The sequence below is a fragment of the Chionomys nivalis genome, chromosome 4, assembly GCF_950005125.1.
Source record: "Chionomys nivalis chromosome 4, mChiNiv1.1, whole genome shotgun sequence".
Lineage (NCBI taxonomy): Eukaryota > Metazoa > Chordata > Mammalia > Rodentia > Cricetidae > Chionomys > Chionomys nivalis.
The window spans coordinates 15432357-15449916 of record NC_080089.1 but is presented as its reverse complement, the minus strand read 5'-3'; the positions used below and the strand labels follow the sequence as shown (position 1 = coordinate 15449916).

General features: G+C 44.4%; 1 protein-coding gene across 1 annotated transcript in view; it reads left to right on the top strand.

Annotated features, from left to right (window-relative positions):
- The window catches only part of Hephl1 (hephaestin like 1), a 57300-nt gene that overhangs the window by 11944 nt on the left and 27796 nt on the right, over nucleotides 1-17560 (top strand). The window contains exons 2-10 of the mRNA XM_057768150.1: nucleotides 134-378; nucleotides 4327-4539; nucleotides 5099-5278; nucleotides 7367-7621; nucleotides 10453-10621; nucleotides 12182-12321; nucleotides 12436-12567; nucleotides 14597-14808; nucleotides 16894-17044. Coding sequence (XP_057624133.1) covers nucleotides 134-378; nucleotides 4327-4539; nucleotides 5099-5278; nucleotides 7367-7621; nucleotides 10453-10621; nucleotides 12182-12321; nucleotides 12436-12567; nucleotides 14597-14808; nucleotides 16894-17044 — 1697 coding nt within the window. The remainder of the gene's footprint in view (nucleotides 1-133; nucleotides 379-4326; nucleotides 4540-5098; nucleotides 5279-7366; nucleotides 7622-10452; nucleotides 10622-12181; nucleotides 12322-12435; nucleotides 12568-14596; nucleotides 14809-16893; nucleotides 17045-17560) is intronic.

The following is a 17560-nucleotide window of genomic DNA, read 5'->3' as shown; positions in this document are numbered from 1 at the left end:
CTGGCAAAGTAAAAGTAATCTTGCCAAGTCTACAGAGGTAACTGATACATAATATGGCCTCTGACGACCCTTTAAGGACAAATGGCAGGTTCTTCTTGAGCTGCAAGTGAAACATTTGCCTTCTCACTTCCAGACTCGCAACCTTGTTTCTCGAACGAGGGCCCAACAGGATAGGCGGAATCTACAAGAAGGCAGTTTATAGACATTACACAGATGGGAGCTACTCCACGGAGATCCCCAAGCCCCCCTGGCTGGGCTTCCTCGGTCCCATCCTGAGGGCAGAAGTGGGCGACGTGATCGTTATCCACCTGAAGAACTTCGCTTCCAGACCTTACTCTTTGCATCCGCATGGTGTTTTCTACAACAAGGATTCGGAAGGTGATTTTGTTTCTGTTTCACTTATCAGATAACTCTGATTGACAATGCACGGTTGCAAAGAATGCCCTGATTCTAATGCTCACTGTCTCCCTCTGTTCTCTCCCTGGTCTCACAGTTGGGGAGGTTCAGTCATGATTTATTGGTCCCAGCTGTTGGGCGCATGGGGGAGGCTGCACATCCCTGTAGGAAGCATGTGGCCTCCTAAAACCACTTCCTCATGGGTGAGACCGGGAAAGACAGGAGGAAAGAATTGAATCCACTGTCCCCTCCAGTGCCCTGTGACTGTACCCTCACAATCTACTGTGACCTCAAGACCTTCCACTAGGCTCTGCTCAGCTCCACAAAAGGAACATCACCTTCCCTCAGGAAAGCAAGTCTTCGACATTAGGGGCATTTCAGGTCCACCATGCAATGGTGCCACCCACTTTTAGATATCTCAATTAACCCAGTTAAGATAACTTCTCACAGGCATGTCCACAGGCGTGTCTCCCGAAATTCTGTCAAGTTGATAATGATCACGGGCCATAGCATATACAATACCACTGAGAAGATACATAGCTCAGCTGACAGAGTACTTGCCTAGCACTTGTAACACACTCTCTGGTCTCTAGTACCTCATAAAGGTGGTGTACGTGTGTAATGCTTCACCTTGGAGGTAGAGGTAAGAGGACCAGGAGTTCAAGGCTAGCTTAGATAAATGGTGAATTTCAGGCTAGCCTGGGCTACATGTGCAATGTGTGTGTGCATGTGCAGTAAAAATATATTTATATCACAAACCTTCAGAGCATCTCTGAAGGTCATGAGCTCCTGACTCAGACTGGTTTGAACTCAGTTCAAGGGATTGCTAGAACCACTGAAATCCTCCATAGGACTCTTCAGGAGGCCTTCTCCAGAGGAATCAAGATTCATGAGAAATGTGTGGAGATGGTGACCGTCGAGTTGTGCATGACACAGGCTGCCTGTCCCCATCCACCCCCCATCACTGTAGACTAGTCTCTTGCCTTGCCCTTCCTGTACACCAACATGGCAAGTCTTAGCCCCAAACTTGCTAGGGCTCTGTTAAAACTCAATGCAATGGCCAGGCCCTCTGTCCATGGGATTATGGGCCCTCGATTGACTCTCTCTCTCTCTCTTTTAATTGTGCTGCTTGGTCGTCCAGGCCAGTCTGAACTGGCAGGGATCCTCCTGCCTCAGCATCATGAATGTAGGGATTGTAGGCATGCATAGTCCTACAACCAGGCTCAATTCAGTTTTGCTCACAACAGTACATAGCTTATTACAGATGTCTGATCAAGTCTCCAGTAAGACCAAGAGACTGAGAGTGAGTCACAGACTGTTTTCAAACATCAGTGAGCTTAAGAGAAAGGGGTTCAACTGAGGGTCTCAATATGCTCTATTGAGCTATATCTTTGCACCAATACTCTTCCTTCCTTCCTTCCTTCCTTCCTTCCTTCCTTCCTTCCTTCCTTCCTTCCTTCCTTATTTTTTTTTTGTTGGTTTTTTTGAGTCAGGGTTTCTCTGTGTAGTCCTGACTATCCTGGAACTAGCTCTGTGGACCAGGCTGGCCTCCAACTCAGAGATCCATCTGCTTCTACCTCTCAAGTTCTGGGATTAAAGGTGTGTTCCTCTGCCAACCAGGTATACTTTCTTGCTTATTGAGTATTTACAGTAAAATTTAAAAATGAATACTATTATGACTCCTTCAGCTTTATTCTTCTTTTAAAGAGTTTTTGGTTATTGTGTATACGTTTCATTTAAACAAGGCAGCTAGTGTATTTTTAATGGAGATTACATAAACTTATTGATCAATGAAGGAGAAATCATCACCTTACCTTTAAAAAGAATTACACAAAATTTAAGACCCAGAAACAGCCTAGATACCCCCCAACAGATGAATAGATAAGGAAAATGCTAAATTAAATAATTGGATCTGATTTGGTAAAGAAAAAATGAAATTATACTTTCGCGGGCAAACAGATGCAACTGTTAAGTAAAATAAGCCAGATTCTGAAAGACAAATTCTTCATGTTTTCCCTCACATGTGGATCCCAGGCGGTTTTTTGTGCACAAAAATTGTCAGCAATTCAAATCCAGTAATATTTAAGATAGTGAATATCCAAAGACCGAGCAAGATTTATTCCATGTGTGTATGTACTTGTGTGTGTACGGGGTGTGGACTGTAAACCTAGGAAGGGGAGCATAAGAGGGAAGAAGATTCCATAGCGGACCTAGAGAAAAAAGAGGATGATGAAATCCGGGTGACATGAAGGCAGAGGGGAGCATTCTGGAGGGGTGACGAGGACAATAGGGGACAGGGAATGGGGAAAGTGGAGGAGGACTAATAAGAACAATGTGTATGTGAATGTCACAATTTAAAGTTTTATTTAATTTTAATTTAATTTAAAAATGAATTCATTTAAAATAATTTAAATTTATTTTTAATAATTTAATTTAATAATTTAAAATAAACATTTTTATTTTAAAATAATTTTAATTTAAAAATAAATACATAAATAAAAAAGCCCATATGAAATGGGAAATGGTGACTTGATGTCTTGATGGTACACAGAAATTAGCAGGAGTTGGGAGTTTTTTTGACTCCCAGCAGGGTCTTCAGTTTTGCATCCACACTGAGAGGGCCTCTTGCTAAGCATACTGTTTGTTGACAGGGCTTTAGGGAAACAGTTGACTTGGATATGTCTTCTCTTTTCTTCTCTTCTTTCTTTCTTTCTTTCTTTCTTTCTTTCTTTCTTTCTTTCTTTCTTTCTCTCTTTCTTTCTTTCTTCTTTCTTTCATCTTTCTTTCCTCTTTTCTTTTTTTCTTTTGGATGGTTTCTTGGTTGTATCTAGAAAAAGAGTTGATGTTGTGTATTGGGCGTGGGTTTTCTTCTCTGGGTTAACTTGTTCCCTGTAGCTTGAAATTGCAGCATCATCATAAATAAAGATAATTTAACCCTTTTTTTGACAACCTATATGGATTTCATTTTCTTTTCCTTATTATACTAGCAAAGCCTTGAGATAGTATTTAATAGTAGTGGTGTCGAGAGTGGCATCCTCATCTCGTTCTCAGTGTTTGAAAGAAAGCGGTTGCTTTTCCTTAAGCTTGCTGTCGGCTGTGGGGTTTTCTTAGTCGCCTGTACTGAGCTGAGGAAGAAGTCTTCTAATCCCAGGTGGCTGAGAGGTTTTCAAGGGAGTCCTGGATACTTGCCCTTGAATCCATTTATATGTTCCATTAATTGATTTGCAACTTTGATATCACGAGAATAAATCTTATTTGTCCGTGAAATAGTAAATGTCTAAATATTGGTCTGTAATGCTTTGCTAACAATTTGTATGTCTACATGTGTATAGAATGTTTTGTTTTCTTGGACTTTGATGTGTTCAGCTTCAAAGACACAGCCTTCAAAATCATCCAAAATTACATTCTTCGCAGTCCTTTGCTTTGTTCTCTAGCTGAGCATGTGTTCATAATACAAACCCACTCTGTCCCCCAAGATGGTAATATCTTTGGAAGCCAGGAGAACCCTAACACCCCTTTCTCATCTCTTGTGCCACCCATACTGGGGATGAATCTGTAATAAGTCCCCAAGTGGTGCTCATTATTCCTTTTGCTGCTTGACTGTCTCGTCTCAAGACAATGGCGAGTGAGGAGACCTGAACCCCTTCGGACCTGTGCAGCAGGATCATCAGCATCTTTATTTGGAAGTCTGTGTTTCTGGGAGAAGCGATCTGTACACATTTCCTCGCTGAGCTCTCCTGCCTTTGTGGGTGCAGACTTCAGCATTCTGGCTTTGCCGGCAGAAACCAGGGCACTAAGAACGTGGCAGGCTTCCTCAAGTTCCACAGCAAATACACTGAGACTCATTTACATTCAACTTGAAAGTTCTGCCCTCTCTACTGTAGCGTCAACTCTCTGGGTTTTAATAGTGTCTTTTCTTTTGGTTGAAAGGAGCCTTATACCCAGATGGGACATCTGGAAAGAACAAGGATGATGACATGGTCCCCCCTGGCCAGAACTACACCTATGTCTGGCCGGTGAGAGAAGAATACGCACCCGCCCCAGCAGATGCCAACTGCCTGACCTGGGTGTACCACTCACACATCGATGCCCCTAAGGATATCTGCTCTGGGCTAATTGGACCCCTGCTGGTGTGCAAGGAAGGTAGGTAGTCTCCCCACCCCCAAAAGCTTCTTCCTAGGAAATGGGGGATGTTGAAAATGTGCATAAGATTCAGATCTCGCTTCGCTACCTTTCTTTCTTCAAATAGGATGTGTGTCTTCCTCTATTCTTTCTGTAGGCCACGAGGGAGGTCATGCTGACACTATAGCAGAGCGCACAGTTCAGACACTTGTTGCAAATCATGGCAGAGTTCTGTTTAATAAAAATAAAATTCCATCAGCTACATGTCGGAGAGCAAATAATGTAGCCAGTGACCAGCGATACCTTCAGTTTGCTCTTGTTGATTTTACGAGTGTCTGTGCTGTCTATAGTTGTTCCTCGGGGAGCAGCCAGGCTTCCAAGTCCACATTGCTTGAGCCTTGGGACTCTTCTATAGTTCTGTCATTTGCTAGAGCTGGCTTCTGCTTGCATGCTCTAGGATGTGGGTTACTCAGATTTACCCTTATCGAGCTTACTGGACACTGTTGGCAGGAGAGACGCCTCACTTGGGTTTAGTTGATGTCTAATTGCTTTTCCTTCACTCTTCCGGCGTTCTTGGAAGGTGTCCTGAACAGATACTCAGGGACGAGGACTGATGTGGACCGAGAGTTTGTTATCATGTTCACTCTTGTGGATGAGAACCAGAGCTGGTACCTGGATGAAAACATCAGGCATTTCTGCACTGACCCGAATTCCGTTGATAAGACTGACGCTGTTTTCCAGAGGAGCAATAAGATGCATGGTGAGTGTTTGCCATGAGCTCAGATGCGCGGCAGGGCTTCTGCATGATCAGGCACTTGAGGGAAGCAAGACAGATGGGAACCTGGACCTCATTCTGCGAGATGGTGTAGATTGGGAAGACAGTAGTTTGAAAGTGGCGTAAGATACAGCACACCTTGAATCCCAATGATCTGAGGCAGGACAAGGCCAGGTACACCAGCTACACTAAGTAGACAAGTGCTACATTGTACTGACAAGACAGTACAGAAAACAGAAGGGAACCTTATAATCAGGAAGGGACTGGGCACTGAGGTAAGCCCAGAGGATGGGTGGATTTAGGCTGTCAGAAGGGAGAATAAAATCTCACCACATAACGACTCTCTGCTTATCCAGCAACTGTCTTCCAAGCCTTTGTGAAATTCTCAGAACTATGCCATGCATGGAGTTTAAATGCATACTTGTGAATTTGTTGTTTCCTGGGCATTCTTTAAATCATCTAGACTCACTATACACCAGACCTGTGCACACTCAGTTGTAAAAGAAAGGAGCTGCAGTATGTAATGGGGTCAGAGTCTGAGTCAAGATCGTCAGTGACAGACTGAGGCCAGGGGATCTGTCCCAGAGATCTGTCCAGGAGAGCCTGGACAAGAAGGTCCCCAGTCAATGCATTTCCGATTGACTGCCTCTGCTTCTAACACACAGTCAGGCAGGACCACGTCAGTACACACATTCTCTCCTGTATAACATGCCATCCATCTTCTCTGTGGTGACGTCATCAATCTTGTATGTGGCAGTGCTTGGCAAATGTTTTAGGAGCGAAGGAAAGGGAGGAGAAGAAAAGGACAGGAAGCCACAAAAACAGGACTTGAGTGGAAATCATTGCTGGGACCAGTTTTATCTCTGTTCTTCAGAACTTGGGGATGAGACCCCAAACACTGCAGAAAATCATAAAGTTCAAGACTCAGCTACCTATGCAGCCCCTTCCCCACCATTCGGGACTTATTCTTCTGTAGTGAAATCCACCCCACAAAGAAATGAATTTTGTAAGCAAAACTAACTTACGTTTAGACTAAAGAACAGCTGTGTGAAGAAGGAGTCTGAAAACAGTTAATCCTAGCAAAGGAGACATGCCAAGTATAGATGAAATAACTGGAAGAGAAAGTGATCTATAAAAGGTGTTAAATCAATACAAGGTTTATTGATCAATTAATTTAAATTTGCCAAAATGACTTAGAATAAATGATGTTGTCTGAGCCATTACCATGTTAGGAACAATAGTGTTTTTTTTTTAATGTGTATGTATTTTGCCTGCATGCATGTCTGTGCCTGGTGCCCGAGGAGGCCAGAAGTGCTCCTAAATGCTCAACCATTTCTCTAGTCCCCCTAAATAATACTTTAATTTATTCTTTGAAAATTTTATACATGTATACAATGCATCTTGATTGTATCTCCACTACTTACTGCTCCAAAGTCCTCTGTCACATCTCTGTCCCAGCCTCATAACTTCATTTTAAATTTTTTTTGTTTTGTTTTGTTTATTAACCTACTGAGTCCAATTGATACTGCCCATATGTGCCTGAGCATGCCATGGCTACCCGGTGGGCCATGGCCAACCTATCAATGACTATACTTCCAAAGAAAAGTGACTTTCTGCCCCTCAGCACCCACCAATTGCCAGTTATATCTCAGACACTCCTGAGTCCCTCCCTTCTCTATGCTGGGATTTTTAACTGGCTTCATCTTGTCCAGGTAACCACAGATGCCGTAAGGTCATGAGGGCAGCAGCCATACCACATGAAGAAGCCAGCACTCCACAGCAGCCTTCCCTATCCTGCCACTCTTAAGCTCTTTCCAACCCCCTGGTCACAATGTTTCCTGAAACTTTTCAGGGCAGGGTTGATGCAGATGCCCCATTGGAGGCTAAGCGCTCAGTCGCTGATTCTCACACCATGAGTAGTGAGACTTTTCCAGGTCGGAGATTGCTACAGGAAAACATTGTAGCAATGACCCACGCTGACTGTCCAGCCTTGCTGGTGAGTATGTTGCCAAGGCTTCGGTCCTGATCACGTCTACAGGGGAGTGTCTTCCACCGGTGTGTTTGTGTTTGCAGCCCTCAATGGATTCCTTTTTGGAAACTTCCCCGAGCCCGAGATGTGTGTTGGTGAATCTGTGTCCTGGCACCTGTTTGGGATGGGGAATGAGATAGACATCCATTCCATCTATTTTTATGGTAACACCTTCATCACCAGAGGGCACCGGGCAGATGTTGTCAACCTGTTCCCAGCCACCTTCCTCACCACGGAGATGATAGTGGAGAATCCAGGGAAATGGATGATAACCTGCCAAGTCAGTGACCATCTGCAAGGTAAGAAATGGATGGAGACTGTGTGGAGAGGCTTGGCATGGGCGGTTTACCTCATCACTGTGCTCTTGAGTAGATCCCCATATTCATTGCATCTACTTGACTATTGGGTATCTTCAAAAACACAGTGTGCATTTGTTTAGCGCCCCCTACAGGTGTTTATTAATAATGTCCCTAAGAATAATCTGAAACTTTACAGGAACTTAGGTACTTACAGAGTACACAGAGTGGACAACATGAACTCCCAGTGGGTGTGCTGCTTGCTCCCGTAGAGAAGTCTGCGGGGCTCCTGGGGAGCGAACTCCTAAGCTGAGCCTAGATGTGTGGGGAGGGAATGAATGGATGGAGGGAGGAAAGGCCACAGCAACTGAAAATGAAAGTCCTTATGTGCTCAGGAGTCATCCCCACCCAGTTCTTGAGTTTCCTCCTGATCATCGTAAGTGCTGTGTCAGCTCAGCTCAGCTCTGCACGGCTCTGGCAGAACACTCTTTATATGGAGACAAAAGTCCATTGGTAGATACCGTTCTGTGCTCAGCATAGGCAGATTCTAAAAAGAAAAAAAAAGTTGACCTATGTGCTTGCTGGATGTCCTGGTCTTGGTTCCTCGAGACAACCCACAGTGTGTCTCACTTCCTGTGGGGTTTGTGACAAAGGGCCGTAAGAGAGACTAGGAAGGCAGATGACCCTGCAGGAAGGGACTTAAATGGCCAGGCTGAGAAGCTGACAGGTGTCTGCACCAGGTGTGACATCCACACCCCCAGGCACTCGGGGGCTTTGCTGTGCTCAGTACAGTGGCTTGGGGTGATCACTGTACACATAGAATGTACCCCGTGGGGGAAACGCTGGTCCCTGCACCAGCCAGGGACCAGTAGCAGAGTTACACTGCACAAAGGCACAAAGGGCCTGTTCTTTTTTTTTTGTTTTTTGTTTTTTTTTTTGTTTTTTTTTTTAGCCATAAAAGCATTTATTAAAAGGGGAGAAAGGGGAGAGAGAGAGAGAGAGAGAGAGAGAGAGAGAGAGAGAGCCAGAGAGAGTGCGGCCACGCTGAAGAAAACAGAAGGAGAGAGCCAAAGGGCCTGTTCTTAGATGGTGAAAACAGGAAGAAAAATAGATGCCAGTGACATAGATGAATAAAGTCTGGTTGAATGTGGATGCTACTACCACACGCAGTTGCTAATAGCGAGAGTCCTGACATTTGGGTGATACTGATAACACTTTCTTGTTCCCGTTACCCTTCTGCAGCTGGTCCTGGTGTCAGTCAGCTGGGTTATTCCAGCTAAACTCAGACCAGTTAATAAGTTCTGGACAATAGTATGGAAAGACCAGATGGACAAGACAGGTTCCTACTCTTCTTTTAAAAATTAGTTTTAGATTGATTTTATTTTATTTTTATGTATATGAGAGTTTGCTTGCATGCATGTCTATGTACCATGTGTGTATCTGGTGCCAACAGAGGTCAGAAGGGGTGGTCATATCCTCGGAATGAGAGTTAAAGATGGCTGTGAGCCACCACGTTGGTGCTGGGAATTGAACCTGGGTCCTCTGCAAGAGCAGTTAGTATACTTAACTGCTGAGCCATCTCTCCAGTCCCCAGGTTCCTACTCTTAATGTTGCACACGCTCTTAAATTTGGGGAGAAACTTTCTCATGTATGAATTCCAAATTTAGATCTAAACTAAAATAACAATCGCCATGTGAAACTAATATGGCAGCTTGGTCTAGCTGGCAGTTTTAGCCACAAATGGGTATTTATACAGTGACCAATATAAAATATTTATTGAGTTGCCCATTCCCTCAGAAAATATTATCATGAAGCATAAATTTATGCTATTATCTTTTTAAAAAGATTATTCCTATTTTATGTGTATAAGTTTTCCCTGCATGTATTCATGTGAACTTTGTGCATAAAATGCTCACAGAGGCCAGAAAAGGGAGTTGGACTCCTTGCAACTGGAGTTATTGGCAGCTGTGAGCCACAGATGGTCACAGATGGGTGCTGGGAGCCAGACCTGGGTCCTCTACAGGAGCAGCAAGTGCTCTCAAGCACCGAGCCCTCTCTCCAGCTCCTGTAACCAATGGCCCCATCTAGAGATAGCTCTGTACTTGGTGAGATAAAGCCGGTCTATTTCCACTTCCCTGCAGCTACTTTCCTACTCATCAGCATTCTGTGGCCGTGTTTCCGTGTGAGTGAGCAGAGTGACTTCATCAGTGTTGATGCCTCCGGCGTCACAGGTCCACAGCTGGCCTCACCGCTGTTCTGTCGCTCAACACTTCTGCTTTCTCTCCTTTTTGTTGTAACGAGGTACAGATTTGTCATCTTATCCTAGATTTGGAATTCTTGGGTCAGAATTGGATTTTTTTTTAAAGCTTCAGACACACTGCTTAATTCCCTATCAGACACTGTTGCTCACCCACCCACAGCATGCGAGCATGTCTGCCCTCCACCCATCTGACAACCCTGGGAATTGTGAGTCTTAGATGCTATCAGTTCTAGCCACAAACAGTGGTGCTGCATAAGTACAGTTAAGACAGAAACTTTTCCACTTGTTTACTTACTGCTGTTACTTCTTTCCTCAAGAACCCTATTCTGTACCCTGACCATTATCTACTGGGGATTTACTTTTTTCTTTATGTTTAGAATAATTAACTTTAATTTGTTAATATTCGTTGCATTTAAATGTATTAAAAACTCCCCCACACCATTTATCCTGTCTTGTTAACATTGTTTGCCATTCAGTTTTCTGTATAAAAGTTTCAAATGCTGACGAAGTCAACTCTGTGAGTTTCTCCTGAGCATCTTATCCACGCATAGGCCTGTGTTTCCTCCGTACACAGCTGGTATGCTGGGCCAGTACGACGTGGGTAACTGCAGAAGTAATGTCCCTCACTCGAAGATGCAGGGTCAACAAAGACACTACTTCATAGCAGCCGAAAAGGTCCTTTGGGATTATGCTCCCCAAGGCTATAATAAGTTCACCGGGTTTCCCCTGAATGCATCTGGCAGGTAAGTCCTCTGCTGGTGTTTCTAATTCCTCTCCAGAGAGGTGTGCAACAGACTTTTCCCTATGCTCTACTCTCTGTGTTTCCGATGACAGACATTATGATGTCATATCTTATAGAATCCTCATTTTTTAAATTAATTTATTTTTTAAATAAATTAATTACCTACGCTTCCCCCCACCCACTCCTGCTCTGCTTCTGTTCAGAAAGGTGCAGGCTGCTGAGAAGTGGGAAAGTATTGATTTGTGATTGTTGGTTAGATCAAAACTCTAGAAACACCCATATGCTCCCTCGTTCAATTACTTATTCACTCACTCACTCACAGATTCATTGACTCACTGATTCATTTATCTGAAGTGATATTCATTTATCACTCATTCATTCACTCACAATTCATTCACTTATCCATTCATCATCTGCTCGTTCATTAACACGCTCACTCGTTCACTCACTCGTTCATTAATACGCTCACTCATTCACTCACTTGTCCATTAACACGCTCACTTGTTTACTCCTTCATTAACACACTCATTTGTTCACTCATTCATTAACACGCTCACTCGTTCACTCACTCGTTCATTAACATGTTCACTCACTCATTCATTAACACACTCACCCATTCACTCATTCATTAACACATTCACTTGTTCACTCACTCATTAATTAACACACTCACTCACTCGTTCATTAACACGCTCACTCGTTCACTCATTCATTAACATGCTCACTCATTCATTAATTAACACGCTCACTCACTCGTTCATTAACACGCTCACTCATTCATTAACACGCTCACTTGTTTACTCACTCATTAACATGCTCACTCGTTCACTAACTCACTCATTTGCTTACTTATTCAATTATTCATTCACTTACTCACAGATTTATTTATCCAAAGTGCTATTCACTTATCACTCGTTCACTCTCTCATTCACTAACATGCTCACTCATTCATTAATATGTTCACTCATTTGCTCATTCACTAACACGCTCATTCATTAACTCATTCACTCTGTCATCCACTCATTCACTAACACACTCGCTCATTCACTCGCTCGCTCATCCACTTTCTCCTTTGTGTACCAGGCAGATCCTGAGAACACCTTAAGTGCAAACAATGGTGGTTAGGGCCATCTGAGAAACTGCACCACAGAACAGACTGCTGTTGCCCATGTGGAGCAGTATCAGGGGATAAGGAACTCTGTACTGAGATAAGCCGTGAGGTCTAATGGGAAGCTGTGCAAGCTGCACAGCCTCTCTGTCCTTTTCCTCCCTGTCCAGTTAAATGACACTTTTCCTTCGAAACCCAAGTCTAGTGTTGCCTCTTAAGTCTCTGGGCTTCCATATGACATAGTCTTTTTCAAGTTGATAAAAAATAATTGTATTTTATGTATATAGATATTTTGCCTTTGTGCATGATTGTGCACCACGTGCAATCCCGGTGCCTGTGGAGGCCAGAAGAGGGTGTTTGATCTCCTGGAACAGATGCAAAATGAGGTTCCAGGATGAGTGCATCTGGGAGATGCGTCTGGATAGATTCTCAGACTCCCACATCTTTTCATAGTGACTCTGCAGTGTACTTCACACAAGCTGAAAACAGAATAGGGGGACGATATTGGAAGGCTCGGTACACGGAATATGTCGATGCCACCTTCAGTAGAAGAAAGATGCCCTCCGAGACCCAGGATCATCTTGGAATCCTTGGTACAGGATATGCATTCTGATGTTGAGGGGTGTACTCACCTGGGAGTAGACATCACTTCAGAATGTTTGATTTGTTTCTCCTGTCTCTTTTCATCCTCTTCTCTGGCTTCCCAGGTCCAGTCATCAAGGCAGAGGTGGGGGACACCCTGCTAGTGACCTTTGCCAACAAAGCAGACAAGGTCTACAGCATTTTACCCCACGGTGTGTTCTATGACAAGGGGTCGGACGCAGCTCCAAATATAGATGGTAAGTCTCCACCCCGCTCACCCAGGACACAGGATGAGTGAGGGAAGGGTTAGGAAGGAGACAGAGGTTCTGGGAGGTGACTCAGCAGGTAGAGCGCTTACCGTGCAAGCATGAAGGCCTGAGTTTGGATCCCAAGCACCCATGCCAAAGCTGGGAGCAGTGTGGAACATTCTGCAACCCCAGCATTGTTGTGTGTGTGTGTGTGCGCGCATGTTTCATGTGTGCATGTGTTTCATGTGTGCATGCGTGTGTGTGTGAAAAGCTCCCTGAAGCATAGAAGTCAGTGAGCTATGTGTTCAGTGAGAGACCTATCTCAAAGAGTAAGATGGAGAGTGATTGAGGAAGGTGTGCAAAGTTGACCTCTGACCCCCCAATGAGTGCACCCACATTACATCTCCCCCCCACATGAACGAGTACGCCCATCATCTACACAAAAAAGGAAACAAGTTTGGTTCACGTTCCTAGTCCCTTCTTTTCCCAATTCCAAGAGTGGATGTTGTTCCTCTTGCTGATCAATTGCACATCCTAACATCAACCTCACAAGGCTTTGAAAGCACTGAGAGCATTTGGGGCTCAGTTCAGCCCAGTCATCTCCTAGAAAATGTTCATTTCTTCCCTTTCCCTCAGTGACAGAGACTGAGCCACAGTCTCCTCCAGTTCCCCACATGGAGAGTGCATCTACTACACATTTCAGGAAATTCTTCTGTGAGAGCTGAGGGGAAGAATCTGGCCTCACCGTTTTGTTGACCATACCACACATGGTCTCTGTCGAATCCACGAGTAGATATTTATAAGAAATCAGTATTGCAGTGAGCCAACATCTACAGCCTCTGTCCCTCAAAGAGCAGGAGCACAGGCTGTCTGCACGCAGGAGAGGCAGCGGGAACTATTCTTGCGTTGCTCATACGCCAGGGTTTTTGGTACACCTCCCATATCTGCACTAGCCATCATGGCCGCCTGGGATAAGTGTTTGAGATCTAGAATGAAGCCATGCCAGTGGAGAGCAGACTTTATGGTGATGGTTGAAACAGAATGGAGGAGGGAGGTGCTCTCTCAGATCCACACTATCTCCTGCCGCAGAACTTCCGAGCTCATCACACCCCCGGTCTGCCCTCCGCTCTCCAGTCCCAGATACTCAGGGTGGCTGGGGTGGGGGTCAGTTCACAGGAGACAGTGAGAATGTTTACATTTTCCACTTTTCTATTTAGAAAACTCACTGGGAAACTTTTTGAGGAGCAAAAGTCAGATGCAGAGTAAACGTGTAGCCTTGAGAGACCAGTGTGCCCTTGACAGCACCGAGAGAGAGCTAAGTGCAGAGATTTGCCATCTTGGTTTCAGCCCAGGCTGCCTGTTTAGCAGCCCTGAAGCCTGGACACTTGCTCTGGAGCTCTGGCTTTTGTTACTTGATTTATTTGCTACATTTGCCTCCTAGGTGTTCTGCTTTGATGATTTATTTTTAAATTCTTGTGTGTATGTGTCTGTGTATCTGTGTGTGTGTCTGTGTTTATGCAGGTCTCTACTGAGTTCAGAAGGTATTAGATCTCTTGGAACTGGAGTTACAGGCTGTTGTGAGCCTCCTGATATGGATGCTGGGCACTGATCTCAGGTTCTCTGCAAGAGCAGTGTGTGCTCTTAACTGCTGAGTCTTCTCTCCAACCCACAAAGATAGGTTTCTTGCTGAATTTCTCAGGTGTCTTCTGAGGACTGAATATGATATGTTTCAACTAGAAGTTATTGGTGCTATCTTACAGACTTGTGTTTAATTGTGTGAGTGAAACACTATCATTTGTCTAAACATGGTATAAGAGCAAAACAGAATACAACCTGCAAAGAAGGAAACACTTTGATTTCAGTGTTTATCTCATAAAATAGCATCTGAGGTCCAGGGTTCTCAGGGTAGAATTTGTAAGAAAAAAAAATAACCTTCCTTTTGTAAAATATGTCATCAGAGAGAGTCACGCAGGATTGAGACCCAGCCTGGCAAGTTTAATGTCCTTGGCTTGTCAAATTGTTTCATTTGTATCCTCAGGGTTTCTGAAACCAGGGGCTCATGTCAAGCCAGGCGAAACCTTCACCTACAGGTGGACAGTGCCGGAGAGTGTCAGCCCGACAGATGAAGATCCCCCCTGCCTGACCTATCTTTACTTCTCAGCAGTCCAGCCAATCAAGGACACTAGTGCTGGGCTCGTGGGACCTTTGCTGGTCTGTAAAAAGGGTGCCCTCAATGCTGATGGGACACAGGTAGGCCACCAGTGTCACCATACTCTTCCCAGGACGGTGGATAGGAAGGATTGGCAGTGTAGCTGGAGGTTAAGCAGCAACAGCTGGTGACAAAGCATTGCCTTCTGAAATTGATTTCTGTGGTTATGAGGGTTTGTTTAATTTTTGAAAAATTAAGACCATGATCCAAGATCTTAGCATTTCTGTTTGTGGTGTGGTTGATATTTGGTCGGCATTCTTAGCTGTCCGCTGCCTAATTCTTGACTCTTCAACATCTGTAAGGGTGTGTGATTGGGATCCTTCTTGCTGAGAGAGGTCTCTGACTTGGCCACATCCATGAGCATTTCTGGCTTCCTTTATCCAACCACTCCACACCAATCAGAATCCAATCAGAATCTCCAGGTGATTCTAGACTGTGTCAAAGCCGAGGGTTGCCGTAAGTCACTAGAAATCAATCATGGAGGCCAAAAGAAAGAGAAGGTACATAGACAGCTTCTTGTATGACCCTGCTCCAGGGTTTGGGTGGATGTCGGGATGGACAGGGCCAAACCTAGGGTTTCAAGTTGCAGTTACACAATTTAAACTCACTAACGAAAAGTGGAAAATCTGCTCACTCAACCACTCATTTCATCAGTTACCTCCCAATTAGAAACAGCAGGTTAATTCACTTAAGTGCTGTATCTTACAGTATCTGGCATTGTACAGGCCTCTTACAGGAGCTCAAGGACTGTTTATCTAGGACAGAAAACTCTTGGTGGGTCTTGGATTGTCAGTTATCTCTATGAGGAAGCAGCTTTAGAAAGCTGTGCTGTGAAATACAGTGAGTGTGTGCCCTGTGCCTCAACAACAACAGAAGACAGTGCTGTGTGGTGGTTTACATTTCAAAGGTGAAGAAGCGGAGGCCCAAAGAGACATTGAGTGATACTACACCTAGTAAATCTGAAGGTCATTAGAATTGGGGACTTGGAAGCATCTAACCGTTCCTATCCCAAGTAAGCTAACTTGCTTATCACTGTCGGGAAGTCCTGAGTCAAAGAGATTAAGAGACAGAAACTACTTGTAAAGTAGTTCTGATTTTCTTTCTTTCTTTTTCTTTCTGTTGCATCTACTCAATGAAAACTTTGACAATTCCTCATAGTCTTCAAAGAATGTTGCTAAGTCAAATATTATTCATAGTAAGACTACTTACTCAATATTGATTAAAAACAGACAACAAGAAAAAAACAGTAAAATACCTGATGTTTAGTTAATAAATAAAACCATTTGGCCCAAGATAAAATCATTTGTAACACTGGGTAGTGGTGGCACATGCCTTTAATCCCAGCATTCGGGAGGCAGAGGCAAGTAAATCTCTGTGAGTTCAAGGCCAGCCTGGTCTATAGAGCTAGTTCTAGGACAGATAGGGCTGTTACACAAAGAAACATTGCCTCAAAAGGCAAACAAACAAGCGAAGTCATTTGTAGTATAAAAGGTACCTTAGAAAGTATGTCAGTCTCTCTGTAGACTAAAATCTGGTCATGATTCTTCTAGGCAGGCAGAGAGAGGGAGGGGCTTAGAGAGGAGGGTTTCCTTCCAGTCAGTTGTCAGTCACTAACTCTCCCAGAGCTGAAGATGGGTCACAGACTATGGTCAGGTGATATAAGGTTGATTCTGACCATCATTGCCCTCCACACAGCCAGTCAATTAAACTCCCAATTCCACCTTCTGTCCATTCCTTCCTCCCCACCTCCTTTCCTATTTGCCTCCCCCGTTTCTCCCCTCTTACTCTTCCTCCCCTTCATGCTCTCTCTCTTCTCAGCACATAATGATAGAAATGTGTAGACTACAGGAAGAGAGTTGGGTAGGAAGGGGGCCATTGAGCTTACATAACGTCATGGAGAGAGAGGCAACCGGATACCATTGCTAAGGAGCCCTGTGAGGCAAGGATAGAGAATGGTTTGGATAGCACATGTTAGACACAAGGACAGCAACAGACAGACCACACTCAGAGTCCTGACTTACGAAATGGCGGGCGGGTCAATGGCTAATGTGGGTACCCATTTTGTGTGAATTTTAGGACTATTCAAGCTGTACATCCGTATGTCTTGGTTTCTTCATTTTCTCTAGAAAGGAATAGACAAGGAATTTTACCTGCTGTTCACAGTCTTTGATGAGAATCTCAGCAGGTATCTCGATGAGAACATCCAGAAGTTTACTTGGCGCCCCTTCAGTGTCAACAAAGAAGACAAGGAGTTTGTGAAGTCCAACAAGATGCACGGTACGAAAGGCTGAGGCATGCTGGGAAGTGTGCTGAGTCCACCCAACTGCCTAACTCTGGTGTCTTTGGTATTGCTCGTGGTCAAGAGGTAAATCATTTCATGCCTTCAGCTTCATGAGCTCCCAGAGATGCTGTGAGTCTGACACTTCTAAGGCCTCGTGCCGCCCTTAGCAGGAGACCAGGAGAATGAGCTCTCTGAGTGTAGTCAATTACAATGAGCGACTGCTGCAGGATTAAATTCCTCAAACACCTCATCTCAGTTCAGGAGAAATGACTTAATTCTTTCTATATCGTGATGGCAAGCCTCCGGTGATTGCCTGTGACTAACAGAGGATTCTGTTGGCCTCAGCCAGACAGCAGAACCATAAGAGCAAGCAGCTCGCCAGCACACTAACATTTCAGTGTGTGTGCGGGCGGCTGTGAGGCCTCCCAGGTCAGCTCCAAGCATAGCCTTTCCATTACCTTTTAGAACAATAGAGAAGAATGCACGAATAGGCTCTCAGATGTCTCCATAGC